This window comes from Molothrus aeneus, chromosome 2 (assembly GCF_037042795.1).
Source record: "Molothrus aeneus isolate 106 chromosome 2, BPBGC_Maene_1.0, whole genome shotgun sequence".
Lineage (NCBI taxonomy): Eukaryota > Metazoa > Chordata > Aves > Passeriformes > Icteridae > Molothrus > Molothrus aeneus.
The window spans coordinates 90,604,728-90,620,509 of record NC_089647.1 but is presented as its reverse complement, the minus strand read 5'-3'; the positions used below and the strand labels follow the sequence as shown (position 1 = coordinate 90,620,509).

The 15,782-nt window shown below is 40.2% G+C and overlaps 1 protein-coding gene across 1 annotated transcript in view; it reads right to left on the bottom strand.

Moving 5' to 3' along the window:
* The window catches only part of RASA3 (RAS p21 protein activator 3), a 130,157-nt gene that overhangs the window by 20,692 nt on the left and 93,683 nt on the right, over nt 1–15,782 (bottom strand). The window contains exons 6-11 of the mRNA XM_066545280.1: nt 14,459–14,539; nt 11,677–11,749; nt 7,332–7,411; nt 3,220–3,324; nt 2,569–2,725; nt 1,643–1,791 (exon numbers count right to left, since the gene is read on the bottom strand). Of these exons, the coding sequence (XP_066401377.1) occupies nt 1,643–1,791; nt 2,569–2,725; nt 3,220–3,324; nt 7,332–7,411; nt 11,677–11,749; nt 14,459–14,539 (645 nt within the window). The remainder of the gene's footprint in view (nt 1–1,642; nt 1,792–2,568; nt 2,726–3,219; nt 3,325–7,331; nt 7,412–11,676; nt 11,750–14,458; nt 14,540–15,782) is intronic.

Here is a 15,782-nt window from a genome sequence, read left to right as displayed (position 1 = left end):
CTTTGTAATGAACTGCTAATACATGGTAGTAAAAGCAGCAGTGAAAGGTCACAGAATTCTAGGTTTGAATACACAATCAAAACCTCCCTTTGACACCAGCCTGCCATTAAATGTAGTCATGCAGCATTTAGTGCACTTCAGGGTCTAACAGAAAAGCAGCAGCCTTGGAAAACTCAGAGGGACTACAGATCTTCATTGCATTAGCATTGTGTGCTCAGTGCACTATCCTAATACACAGTGACACACAGGCTCAAATCAAAGAGGTCTACAGCACAAATCTGGGAAACACATCTGTTTTCACATGCTACTGAACAGTGCTAATTTGAGTAAGGGAAAGAGGCAGTGACTTTAGTCTCACAACTACGCTGGACATTGCACATGACCTACTACTTGCCCCTACAAAATAAGTACTTGTGAGCTGGGAGGAAGAAGAAAACACAGGCTCCAATGGCACTGCCATATTTTCTAAGGGACTTAGAGCACTGTTCTGTGATAACACAATGCAGACCCCAGTTCAGACCTGATAACTGTGAGGCAAGGTAGCATTTTTCAGACTCTCAGGTTTTCCTAAATATATCTTGCACAGAACTCATCTTGTATTAGACACACAGCCTCTGTGACTGATAAAGCTTCAGCCAACTCCTCTATTATGTACCTGTACCTCCCTGTTCAGCAATTTACTTTATGCAAATAGGTACATAGCCAATGATCTCATCTACAATATGTATCTTTGCTGCTTTTTTATCAAACTAACATGACTAACTAGGGATCAGCAAGTTTCCTCATGCTACAGCAAACCATGCTGTTTCAGTCAACCTGAGTTCAGAAAAAATACACCTATGGACAGGAAAGAAAACACTTGATCCCTCAGACACTCTGAAAAGAGCCAACCCACACAAAGACTTTATTTTGTACTAAGCAAGTTTACAGTCAGTATCTCTCATTCCACTTGACTCCCAATTGTCTCTTCTACTGTTAGTCAAGAGCATGACTACACAGGCAGAAGGACTGTGGCAGCAAATATTCTTTAGGATCTGCTTGGTATGAACACTAGATCCTACACTATTGAACTATCAGCACACCAGTAAGTCAAACAAGGAATTCAAAAGAAGCAGCTGAAAAAACTCAACTTCATTTTCTGCCCTCCCATCCAGATTCAATCCCATCCTTAATCCTTCACCCTCTAACTGGGATGACTAGACACACAGCTTGCCTTAAATATTTATGATTAGGAAAAAACTTGCTTGTTGTTTTGAGCAAATTCAACAAACACTCAGCACTAAATGATTTATTAGCACACAATAAAGCTGAAATTTTTTCATATGAACAGCTGAAGGTAATGTAGAATTTCAGTTATCATATATACTTAAGACTGAGTAAAAATCCCTGCTCTCACATGTTAGAATAGTCCTGCAAATAATTTCCACAAAAAAAGATGGGAACTCCTCCTAAAGGTCAAATTAACCAGATCTTGAAAGCAGTGAAAGAATTTAGAAAGAACTCTACCACACAGCTAGGAAGAACAGGAATGACCCCAGCATTTTCTTCTGAAATTGCCTATGTCTAGAAACTGAGTGGAGGATTCTAGCACTAGCCAATGCAGTTTAGGTATTTTTGACAGCAGTTTATTTTTGGTACTTACTGAGTTCTCTTCACTTCAGCATTCGCAATGGCACTTATGAAAGGCACAATTCTGCCATAGTGTAAGAAAAGCCTGACCAGAGGTATGGCCGCTTCCTGCTTTTCTCTGCAAACTTCACCCAAAATATGTGCAGCTGATGCTGAAACAGGCTGAACAGTGGAAGATAAAAACTTTGAGAAATCCTTCCAGAACAACCATTTTTTCTTTCTATTCCCATTAGTTTCTTAATGCAGAACCCCCCACAACAGTTGCAATGGCCAGTTACCCAAATGTCTGTATATAACGTGGGTGGATGCCACATCCCAGTTTTTGTGGGCTGTAAGTTCTGGTCACAAGAGGGCAGCAATTAAAAAACTACTACAGTACAGTCTCTTCTTATCTCCCACATTTATAATGGCTGTCTTTTCAGTAAATGCCACTTGCCTGAGAAGCAAGTGAAGAGAAAGAAACTCTATCTAATCCTTTGCAATTTCAAGTCCCAGTGAGTACAGAGGGAGTTCTTTTAGTGAAAAAACAAAAGCACCAATACAACTGTAAAAAGTACACATAAGGGGAAACATGGTCCAAATCTCTGATGTTTCAATATTAGTTCTTGGTTTGGGTTTTTCCCAATTATGCAAAAAAACCTGCTCCTGTCCAGTAAAGGTAAACAATTGAAATTAAAAAATCACCAAGAATGTGCTGCTGCTAAAACCACTGTGTTCCTGGGTCTGCCTTCACCCACAGAATGCAGATAAAGATCTCTGCAAGGACTGAAAACAAGCACAAGGGACATGCAGAGCTTAACAAGGCTCTGAGGTCTGAAAAGGAAGAGCTGACCTCTCTGGTAATTACACAACTATGGTGTCAGCAAGATAGTGACAAATCTTCAGAGAGCCCTGTGAAGATGATCTGCCAGTAAACAACAAACAACACAAGCAAATTACCTCAACATCTGCAGATTTTAGCAGGACGTCTCGCAGAGGACTGTAATAGTCTGAGGAAAAAACATGGTCCTCAGTATAAACCACATTTAACCTTAAGGAACCGAGGTCATCAGGCTTCAATGACTTGTTGCCATTATCTCTGGGCTGCAGAAAATACCTGATATGCAAAAAATAGGACAGAAACTTAGAAACACAAGATTTTCTCAGGGTATATATGAGCATAGAGAAACTCTACAGATACACAAAGTATTTATATATGTATCAAACTCTTGAGAGTTCTGAATCAGACTTCTTAATTAAGTTTGCCAGTCTGTTTTGCACCAACTGCAACATGGGAAGTTCTGAACACAAAGATTTATGTAGATATGATTAAAAACCCACACACTAAAACCATAGCACTGCTGATGAACTGCAGTAAATAATATAAAAACAACATACTAGAACTCCCACACGCTACAGAGAGGCAGACTGAAACCTCTAATCACATTATCAAAACTTCTTGTTCTTACACTTGCTAAGATTACTTTGGCTTGCTTACAAAAAAGATACAAATTAAATCCATTTAAACTTTATCACATAGCAGTAATACTCTTAAGTCTTCAGAGCAGACATATGTTTCTACTTATTCTCCAAAAGAAAAATGTCAAATACCATGCTTCATAAGAACTGGACTGTCTGAGAAATTTCAAAGGGAGTCTCAGCTCTCCTAGAAACTCGTCACCAAACTTCAAGTTACTGGCATTCCAAAGATCAACCCTGTAATAAAAACAAATAATTTAAAATACTATTAAGAAATTAAAATAATACTAATAAAAAACCTCAACATTTTTTCCAAATTTGTTAGGGTTTTTCCCCTGAAGTCTAGGAGTTAGAAAGACTTGAAATTGTACAGCAATCATTTCCAAATAGCAAAGAGATAACCTTACCTTAGACTTCTGAAGCCTTACAATTCACCTCCATAAAACATCAGTGAAAAATATAATTCAGATTAACTTTTCTCATCTGTTCTGTTTCCACTGTCCATATTGATAAAGATTGAGATGGCTCTCTGGCTACCCCAGATAATGGAAAAATACAGGTAAAATGGACACCAGGGGAAAAAGCACAAAGTTATTTAAGGATTACATATTGCCAGTCCCTGTCTAATTTGGGATTACTAACAGCTAAGTGGCAGTTTTACAGAATTAGTTCTACACAATTTTTCCCCATTTCTAGCTCTTAGCAGGACTCCTGTGTCAAGCATACATACTTATGGCACCTAAACTGGTTCTGTAGAGTTAAAGCTGTAGGATATTTCTACCATTCAGTAGAATCTGTGTACTGGCTGAAGCTTACACAAATTTTGGCACTTGGTCCCACACATTTGGGAAGTTCTGGTATCTATCTGTAGATGATCCTTTCTTTCTTTTCATATGCTCTTCAACATCTGGATGGAAAACAACTGCACTGAGACTCAAAGCAGAAGTACTGGTGTCCAACCCAGCATGAAGGTTAATGCTACCATACCCACCTTGAGGCAAGGGTTTCAAACTCCAGGGTATTTGTTTCTGTATGTATTTTAAGGTTTTCTCTAAGAGCTATTTTTGTTAAAAAACAAGATCAGCTGACTATTTTGCAGCTAAGTGACAGCTTGAATGTGCCTTAAACTTTTGGGGGGAAAGATGGTACATGGAAAGAAATGCAAGCTTTCAACTAATGACAATTTTTAGAAGAGCAACTTTAACTTTGATAAGGTGCAAAGGCATCCAGTTGTGGATGTATTTACACAACCCTCCTGGTGCCAAGCAAGTCACAGCAGACTGGCCAAGGAACAGATGTTGACAGCCCTGTTAAAGGTTTATCCTATCTTATGCAAGCACAGAATGTGTTACTTTTAAATCCTCTGAGCCTTGTATCTCTCAACAGTGTCTCCTGCATCAGCTGTCATACACTAGACACACCATCAGCTCACACTCCATTCCTGCTAGGTAAAGTTCTTTGGACTCTGATAATTTGGACAGTATTTCTGCATGGCAAGAACTCTCCAAAAGGAAAAAAACTTCTTTGAAAATTCGACCTTCTCTCTCCTTTCTTCATATTTGATGGGTTATTATCTTGCAAACCAGTTCAGACAGCTAAAAAGCAGCTTCAGGAGGAGAGGAATCTTTAAGCCTATTTACACAGCCAAACTTAAAATTTACCAAGTATTTACAGGCTATTGGTTTCTAGTTTATCCAAACTCATTTAGGATACCAACTACCAATATCATTTTCAAACACAGACAACTAAAGGGTTTCCCCAAAGTTGCAGAAAAAAATCAGTGCAAAGGATCTGTACAAGAGGAACTAAAAATTCAAAGTAGATATCCCACTACACAGCAAGCAAAGCAGGCATGCAAATTCTGAAGTTATTGCTTGGTTCTCTTGGGAGTATAAAGAATAAACAGAACTTATTAAAAATGTTAAAATACAGATCTCAGAGTCTAAAAGATCACTGTTTCCCAAGATTTTTAGAAGGCAAAATTATGACAAGTGTTATTCTGAAACTGGTCAGATTGTAGTCACAGAAAGAAACAAACAGGAGAGAGGGGGAGGAGAAACAATGAATTCATCAGAACATCTGGTCCCCAAGTGTTGATATGCCCTGCCTACAACTTCCTACACCCACTCAAAAAGAGAAAACTTTTCATAGCTTTAGAGAGAAATCATGAGAGACTAAGTCTCCTCTTTACCCTGTGGAATTGTATCTTTCTCAGGAGAGGAAAAAGAAAACAAATCCCCAAACCCATAAATTGTGTGATCTGTCCAGAGGGCCTGGGGGCATTCTGACTCTCACTAAACAGAGCGGAGGAAGTAAACGGGGGTGGAAGGGGAACCCAAGATGGAAACAAAAACACACTGTCCCACAGGGGACAAAAGCTCTAAGGAGAATTTGCCCAACCAAGACTGACACTTTATCTGCTTTTGCCTGTTATTTAAGTGCTTAATCTTTTCCCAACTATTTTGCAAGCTTCTTCTAAAACTATTAATCTGTACCACACTGTGCTGTATTGGTTTTCAGGAATTATAGACTTTTCTGAAGGTCAGCTCCACATCCTTTATTGCTGCAGACGAGTCATTTGTCCAGAAAATATACTTAGCAAGTAAAACAATGGTGTAATTTCATTTAGTCCAGTAGTACAAAATAAGAATAATTGAAATATTAAGCAATACGTAACTGCTGTACACCAATATCTAGCGTCTCCTTCAAAACTATCGAAAAATCGATCAGAGAATCCTAGCTTTCATTTAAAATCAGTGCAAGGCTGGGCACCATGGTTATGAAGACTAGACTGGGCCTTCTGAGACATGGTGTAGTGGCCCAGTTCATCACAGACATCCCCTGGAATATGGGGCATGCTGCTTTGTATCTGCCTACACAAGGCAAAGCTTTGCAGAAATACAGTCTGGTGCTAGGACTGGGACACCTGCTGTGCTGCAACACTGACACCACCAAAGCAGCTCAGCCCTGCACCTGGGCCTTTGCTTTTGCTCCCATGAGTCAGCTGTGGCTTGCCCTAAACCAGCTACCTTGGCACTGCCTGACACAGATGTTCTCTGTGAAGCAGCACAGCTCCTGCCTCTCTCATGTATGAATATATATATTTATGAATAGCTTCCCTTTCCTGCCTCAGAGCCACGGCAAACACAAATCTATCAATGCTCTTGTAGTGCTGTCACACTGCACTGACAGGCTACATGAGCCAGCAGCTGTCGCACCAGAACAGCCCTCCATCCATTCATGAACACAGATGTGTTTGGCTTGCTGGGAATAAGTATTGTTCCCCTTTCCTGGTCTCCCCTCCTTTCCTTAGAGCCAGCTGTGATTCTGAAGGAACTATGGAACCTTCTGGGAGACACCTCACTGCCTCTCTAGCAAGAACATATGGGGAGGGAGGCAGTGCTACTATTCTTCATCCAAACACTACCATAAAGCAGAGGGGAATTTCTCACCACCTGATGCAGAAATAGCAGTATTCATTTACTGTGCACCAGATGGCCCAAGCCTCCAAGTTCCAATAGTATCTGATGGTAAAACACACGTGACACTTTCAACTTTCGCACCTCCTATTGTTTTCTCACTCCTCTTTATACTCATCTGTCCCCACAGACAATGTTGTCTGGCCTCAGCAGGTTTTAAAATAGTACTGAGAGGGTGGCACAGGGTGGGGTGGGATGTTTTTGGCTTTGACATCAGAATTGCTTTTTTCCTGTGCAATTGATTTCACTTTTATCACACCAAATCTTGCAATAAAGGGTTAAAGTTGGAAGGCAAAGAGATGAGAAACTGTCTCTGCCCCAGAAAAACTCCTGAGTTCAAGAGTCTCCTTTCAGAGAAGAAGGACCTTATACAGGTTGCTAAAATTAAGTGATAAAAGAAAATATACTCTGTAACTTAGAGCATCACAGAGCCTCTGGGCTGTCCTGGGAAACTGAGGGAGGGAGGAAAGGAGAGCCACGACACAAAAGGCTGTGCTTAATGACAACTGCACATCAGTATACACACAGTGCACATGAGAAACAAAGGAAAATAATAAGGATCTCTCCTGCATCAGAACCACCACAAATATTCAAGATAGAATCTGCCGGACAGTGGAGGTAAATAAACATACAGATACAGTGACAAAAACTCATCTTGATTTATCAACAGAAAAACCACACTTGCCACTTTGTAAAAACAGGGTCTACTACAAAGTTACACAACTCTGGAAGACAATTTTGTGCTACTAACGCACTTTATATTACCTAATCTCCATTTTGTCCACTTCATCTACGTCTTCAATGTCAAAATGGGATTTCTTGTTGTAGCTACTGGGTCTTGTAACCTAATAAAAAAGAGGAAACTTTTAGCAGCTTGATCTGATACAAAAGTATTCTGATGTCACTTTCACAAAGCTTCGGAAGAGCACAGTATTTTACTATCAGCAGTAACTTCAGTCCTGATACTGAAAACATTCATGTAAGTGAATAAACATGTTGCCTAAACAGACTACTGACTATAAAGTGGTGGTTATACAATCATTTCCAAGAGTAAGCAGATACTCCACACATTTTTTACAGAGAAAGATCATCTTTAATATTACTACAGCACTTTAAGTTTACATTGACAACAGAAAAACACCATTGAAAGGAACACCACTTTCATAATCCATCTAAGGAAAGAAAAGGGCAATTAATATTTGTTTTAAACACAGCTGTACAACAGATGCCCTGAGGCACTTCACAGAGCACAGGGGAGGAACCACAACCACCCTTAAAAACATTTTGTAGTGTATCCAATTAAAATTAGGAAGTTCTTCCTGTCCTGATATCCTGGAAGTTAATTTAACTTGTCCAAACAACAAACACCACGCAGACCAAGAGACTCTAGCCTGTGTTCTGCATATCAGAATATAGAAGCAGCTGCACAGTTCACCAACCATATTTGCAAGACTGATTAACTGGAAAGCACAGGCAAAGAAAAAAGGAAAAAAGTATAAAGCATTAGCATAGAAAGTTTTTGTAAAAACATTTCTTAAATGTTTGTACAAAATGTTTTTTACCATGACTGTAAGAACAGTTTGGTGGTTATATTTTTGCCTAGTGTATCAGAAACTTAAGAAAAAGGTTACCCCACCCAGCTGAAACCACAGCAGGAACTGATCAAATGCAAGGGTGTATGATGATGTGTGGGTTCAGCTCTTGGTTGCACACAGAAGCTGAACTTTATTGTATGATTGAATATGCTTGTGGCTTAATACTCCTCACCCACAAAAACTGGCTTTTATTGTAAACTTGACTATTTGGTTTTGTACTGTACATGAGATGCAAATGGCAATTGAGGGAGGCCATGATACAGTTGCCTAAGTGGAGAGGAACCAGAAAACAATCTTTGGCAGAGGACACTCAGAGCCTTTTTATATGTGTATATGTGAGGCAGGCAACATTTGCAAAGTGATACACAAGAACTAAAAGATACTACCAGCAGCACTGGCGACCAAATGCTCCAGACTAATGGAATCAAATGCACCTGGTAAGCCCAAGAGCACAGTGGATTTAAACACAGTGTACAACTTCAGCAGTTACACACAAGTTTCCTCACCCTAGCCTTGCAAACACTTCATTGTTTTTGCAAAATATCCTACAGGCCTGAAAATGACGGTTTCTACTACCATTGCAAAGCTTATGGTGGAATTTTTAATAATGAAACAAAATTTTAAGTCTCTTTCTATCTGTAACACAGGACTTGCTACAAAAAGCTGTAGCATAGGTGTAACTTATGGCATGTCCCTTCTAAGTAAACACTTTCTCAGAAGTTTTGCTGGAATCTGTATTTATGACATCTCTCTGTTCACCCATATGACTACTTAGTGTGCACATCAATACTGCTCAGGAGTGGTACTCCAAAAGGGATAGCTGTATGGAACTGGAGATGAGGAACCTCCCAGTCCACAGTGCTAAAGACCCATAGGATTGTGCAATAAAGGGGGCATAACTCTGCTGTGTTGTCCCTTTCACCTGGGAAAGCTGGCAAGCCATTTATCAGCTGCTCAGGTTTTTTTTTGCACATGTAAGTTTACAAACAGGTCCCCAACACTTCCTTCTTGAATTCCTGTAAGAGGACCATTTTCCTGTAGCTGCACACACAGCTCCACACCACACTGCAGCTGAAGCAGTGGTGAAAATGGCTCCTATCAGGTGCAAGTTTCACTCACCACACCCCTCAAATAAGCCCTTCTATTTCCAAAACAAACAATAAGCTATCTTTCACTTAGAAAATTAAATCTGTGTAACTTTTTGGTTGTAGAAAGGAAAGCACCCATTCACTGTCTTTTACAGATCAGCTTCTTCCTAGGAGGCTTGGACAATCACTGTGCTAGCAGGCTGCAGAAAAGCTGATGAAGCTGTTCAGAAGCAGAATGTGACACCGCTGTCAACAGCATGAATCTCTCAGCTCCACAGGAATTGGAGCACTTCCTTTGCATGCACCAGCCACAGGTCTGCCCACACCTCATTAGTGAATGTATTTCCCAGTCACAGCAGTTCTACTGAACCTTGTTCCTTGAAGATGTTCAGCCTGATTTGTACTAACTACTCCCAAAATGACATAAATCTATGATGGCTCTGTCTGCAGAGATATGTTTAGATTTCAGAGCTCTGGCTGATTCAGTCATTTCCCAAGCTCTGCTCTTACCAGTACAGAATTCATTTTGCTCTGAGTTAGCAGAACTGTGGCATGGGCTTGAGTTCAGGTTTTATTTTTGCTGGTACTTGCACACAACCCAGCTCTCAGGTAAAGGCAAGCTAAGCAAGCCCCCAGCCCCCTCTCTCTCTCAACTCCAGCTGGAAGATGCTTTGTTTCTCTCCTTCCTCTCCCAGCATGGCACCACCTGCCAAGTTCAGTGTTTAAATACCAAACATTTTCTGTTTCTGCAGCACACAGAAGGATGAGGAATCAGGTGAAGTTTTTGTGGCTTACAGTCTGAGCTCCTGGACTACATTCTCATTAAAACGTTCTCACTGACAGGCTCCTCCAGACTGCCTATGTTAAAATAAGGAAGCCCATCTTAGTTTACTTATATACAGAATCACTCTCATATGACTGCCAAAGACCACGCTTCTGGGCCAGGTGAGGGACTGAAATCCTGGGTAAACGCACAGACACCTGAGTGCAGTTTCAACACTTGGTCTCACAGCACCTCTGCCCCTCTAACTGTGCCCATGCAGCAACTGCACAGAGCCTCATGGAGCCAGGAGCCAGGCACAAAAGCTCACTGCAAGCAGAACAGCTATATCCTATATCCTAGGATGAGATGGGCTGGGTTAGCAGAACAAAGATCACCTTAGAAAGCTATCCTGGCCTACCCTCATGGCTTCCAGCCCCTACAGAAAGTGCTCCTACCAATCAGGAACTTGCTAAATCTGTTCCTTGTATCCAAACACATTACATCAACAGGAGCATGTTGCTACTGGTATGACAGACTTTGATTGGTCAGTACAACTATTGGCTTCTAGGCAAAGATGGTGGTTTGCAGGAGAGGGAAGAGAGCAATGTCAAGAATGACACTTCAGATCTGCACAGTGCAACAGCACCTGTATGGCTCCTCTCTCCCCAGCTTCCCTTCCTGATGGGGCTGTGGCACAGAACTGATTCCAGATACCACATCCCTAGGTGCCATCCCTATGGCAGCAACAATTTCTAATGCATATATGGCTTGCATCTTTCAGATCACATGAGCAGAAAGAGCTTTTCAATCCATGCCAACTGCACTGTGCCACTCTAGCTTTTATTCCATCAACTTCATCATTACAGATACTTTCTTGAGGTGTCTACTGAAATAGAACAGTCAAGCACACACCAGGACTATGATATCCAAGAGAAAAAGAGAATGATACGCATTGTTTAGAAGACAAAATTAAAAGTTTCAAGAGAGATCTAAATTATAAACACATGCACATATATGTATGGACACACCACAATTAGAGAGCTACTCTTGCCAAAAGGAACCAAAATGAGGACTTTCATAGAAGTTATACTTTATCTTAACTGGACTTGTTGAAAATGCTCTGTATTAAATAAAGCTATAGAGGTTTTACCCACTTGGAGAAAAGGCACTAATATTGCAGCAGACTGGTAGACAGCCAGAAAAACCAGCTTAAGTGTATTTTTCCTCTACAGTTTTCAGTATTCCTAAGGAGATAACCTTCCTCCCAGTGACTGGGAAAGACAGGGTGGACCAGCTATAAAAACACAGACTAAGAAAAAAATATAATTTCTCTGCATGTGTGGTTTGTTCAGGTTTTTTGGTTTTTTGAACTAATTTTTAAATGTGCTTTTTCCAAAACTCTCGTGGGATGAGTTGTGATTAAATGTAAAGCCTGTTGCTCAGAAGTGCCCAACTTGAAGCTTTCCCTACAGAGCACCTGAGGTGAAAGCAGGATACTGCTCCTTCAGCAGACAGCCAGTCTGAGCCTGGGTACTTCTTTCCCCCACACCATGCTTTGAAACAGCCTTCAAAGATGACAGCTGGCACAACATGGAGCAGGATGCTGTGCCAACTATCCACAGTATAGTATTTCAGCTTATCACCCGCTCCTTTGAAATACCAACCTCAAAATAAAACACTTCATCAAAATGTGGATTGTTGGTCTTCTTTTTAACTTTAGTCTTTTTGGCTTCTGATCTGAATTAAGGAAACAAAAACAAAACAAAAAGGGTAAGAAACAACATTAGTAGAAGCGTGATCTTAGAAGAGAGCCACTGAGGGGGAAATAGCCAGCCACTTGATTTATCTGATAAAACTGGAATGTCATGTAGCTCCAGCACAGCAAGGCACAGACACTTGCACACATTTAAGAGAGAGATTCAATGCATTCCTAGTTCTCTAAAGTGGCAATAATCACATTTTGTTATCCTATTTTAAACACAACTCCTTGAACCCTTATTCTTTCACTTGGTTGACATAGTAGAATCTTTTATCTGTACAAACTGGCAAAAATAGGGCTCTGAGCAGCAACATTTGGAGGACAGTCTCAGTCTTGATGTGACTCAAAAATTCTTCGTACTCTAAAAACACAGGAGACAAAGACTAGCCTAGCTATTTCTGTGAGTCATATTTTATGATTCTGGTCTGAAAAATCAATCACTGCTTTTCAGTGACAATCAAAAAATCCAGAATGGTTTCTTCGGTAAGAATATTTTTATTGCTGTATGAGCATCCCTTTCCCTGCAGCAGCAGCAGCACTTAGTTAATACAGTGGTGGATTATTATGACCAATGCTGAGCAGAAGTCTCTATTTTTATTGTCCTGAAGGCATAAGATGTGGCAGACCTCCTCCCAACCACTCAGCAGGCCTGACCCAGCTCTGCAGTGCCCATTCATCCCCCATGGGCCGAGCCACCCGCCTGTGCCTGCCTTTGAGAACACAGACATTGACTGCTGGGCTCAAGCCAGCCAATGCATTTCTCACAGGCCAGCCAACAGCTGTCTGATGGCTTCCAAATGCTATGAACCTATGCTTGATTTGTTCTCACTACCTACAAGAGAAAAGCTGTGTGCTGTCCTGTGTCACCAATGTTACCCTACAGCTCTGCAGGCATAGATAAAACAGATGCAGATGGAGAGGCACATCAGCCATGTGGAAAACTGACCTACTAATCATTTCATCCCAGAATCTATCGTTCATTTCTCATGCACCAAAGCTGCTTAGATAGCTCATAACTGCTTATATTCACTGGACAACTCTGTGTATTTCACAGAGGTCAAGGGGAGCTGGATCTAATTCCCACTGCTGCTCCAGACTTCCCATGTGAGTTGAATGGGCCTGTCCACCAGTATACAATATTTTTCCATCTGTAATACAGGCACAGAAAGAGTTTCTGTCAGGAAGTCTGATGACTCTAAGTACAAATCACATAATAAACAGCAGCATGTTTGTTGAAATTTTTATGCTTGTCATTGCATAATTGCAGCTGAATAAAGCAGCTTTCCTACTCTAAAATGAGAGGCACTGGAAAATCCAGAGAGGAGAATGATGTACAGATTAAGAATATCCCACTATTCCTAGGAGAAGCTGAGAGATAAGAGACACTAATCTCCTCCAGGACACAGCACAGATTGCCAACCCCATCTCATCAGTCACACTTGCCAATCAGCCTCTTTACTGATAAACCCATCTGGGAGGGGACTGGGAAGCAGGATGTAGAACGGGAGGTGATTAAGGCAGCACAATTATTGAGCAATTACAAAGCAGTGAATGGGAATAAGCTGCATGCTGCTTGCTGGAGATAGGAAGCAAATTTTCTCCCCCCACCAAAACCCAGATAGGAATAGGATAAGGCTAGGCTCCTTATTCTGAAGGAAGTACATTATCAATAGTCACACATTATTCAGACTGGGGGCATAGGGAGGCAGACAAAGGTAAATTCAGACATTCAAGAGTTAGCCAGTCAGTCTCCTTACTGTTTCAATAATAGACACCCAGCCAGTCATTTGAAACAAGTTACAGCCTTAAAATGAATTGCACAAGTCAAATATACAATTCCATTAATGGAGATAAGGCACAACACACCTAGACAAAGATGCAGAATACAGACAGGCTCAAAGACTTCTCTACATGCAAGGTAAATATTTGTCAAGAATGCTTCTTATTTATAGTATTTTCAACAAATTGTTGCAAAACATCATTAATAACCCATGCTTCCAAATCTGATTGAGGTCACAGCAGAGCTGTTTTGTTTCTAAAATGACACAGACATAAAAGATGGCTAGATAAGCAGAAAAACCAGCGACATCTAACAGCACAGAAAATTTTCATAACAGATGGGAAAATTGAATCCCAAATTTGAACTCAAGAGTATCATGCAGAATCTCATCACTTAAACCTCATTCCAAATTTTATCCATGATATTATGTCTGCATATATCAAATTACAGGACTGAGCCATTGAGGGTTTTTGACATACATATTAATTTGTCACACCTTGAAAGTGAAGACACTTTTAAATATTCACATGCAAACATGCATACTCGACAAGATGTTGATGTATTCACATTTCTCTTCCACCCTGCCCAAAATTAGGCAATGAATTTGCTCAAAACTGGCCTCTAACTGTGAGGTGAGAAGATGCATAAATTAAGACTAACCACAAACTATATACTCTGGGATATTCAAATTATTCAGATCTTTACATAAATCAAAACTGAAACAAGTCTCAAATCACTTACTCTAGCATAGTTCAGTAGCTCATACACACACCCACCCCAACATTTAACATATTCTAGCAGTGTCTAAATACTCCCAGCTGTCCATAGGAGAAAGCAAATTTCTAATAGACAAAGGAAACAGAAACCACCCTTATAAAAGGGAAGCCCTTGAATGTGCAATACTTGCCTGGAGGGTCCTGCTAAGGTAACAGTGGCATAGGGATCACATTGCCCATTCACAATGGGCAGCCCTTGGCACTCCAAAACTCTAGAAAAGAAGAAAATGAAGACAAATACATTAATTTAATGGAAAGAAGCTGGAGGGAAAATAAAACTGAAGCATGTTCATAGGTTTTTTTTCACAACACTTTACACTAGGGAATTGAAATGTCACTAAGCAGAAACATTTAATTTATACTTGAACTTGACAACACATTCTGTTCTTAAATACTAACTTTAATAAGGGTCAAAAATACTGTTAAATTACTGCAAAGCCTTAACTCAAAGGATTTTTATTATGCAAGCACAGCAATTTAAGGTTCATGAAGCAGGAGTCTGCTGTCAAGATGGGAGCTGTCAGCACTTTAAAATTCTGTGACAATTTATTCGCCAAAATACATAACCAGAATTTATACTGTAAGAGAAATATAAGAAAAAACCCACATAGACAGATTCCAGAAGCAGTTAAATAATTTCTCAAAATAACATTCATGAAGACCTCAGTGCTTTTGCAAAATTTGGCATGGGCTTATTTATAAAGTTGTGTTAATTACAGACCAGGACATATAACACAGCTATCCTTCTCCATGTTCAGCAGCTCTGCACTCAAGCAGTAACAGAGACGTTGGAGGGAAAAAATGGAACAAATTGGGGTTTGCTGCACACAGTAATGGGAAAGCTGCACTTTTGCACTCTCATTTCAACATCTCTTTGGGGAAGAAAAAAAGAAGAAAAAACTCAACACAACTACCCCCAAAAACTGAAAAAATGCTGCATGTTTCAGACGTTAAAACCTACTGAGGAATGCAGCACCAGCTGGAAACAAAGACAGACAAGCCAGTTTCCAGAACTCTCCCTCCAGCAACAAGTTCTGCTTCCAACAGGTAACCTGCTGAGCTGATGTATTTGCACAATTTTCACTGGAAAGTTTCAGTGAAGACCAACCACGAAGCTCTCTGGGCAAGTGAGCAGTACCATCATTGGAATGTGAAGTATCATGCAAAATTCTGGGTGCTATAACATCACATGCAAAATAATAGGCATTTTACTGTTTTCAGTGATGGCAATTTCAATGCAAAAGAATGTAAGGATGAGCAATAGAGAAAAATTCAGTAACAGATAGTGCTCCACAATTTCATCCACAAGGCAAGTTATTTGGTTACATATAGTGTAGACTTTAAATATAGTTTAACTACAGACCTATTATTTACCTACCCTCCATAAAGGGAGAAAATAAGTAATATTCTGCATCAACACAGGAATCATTTTTGTACCAGAGAAGGTAAAACCTA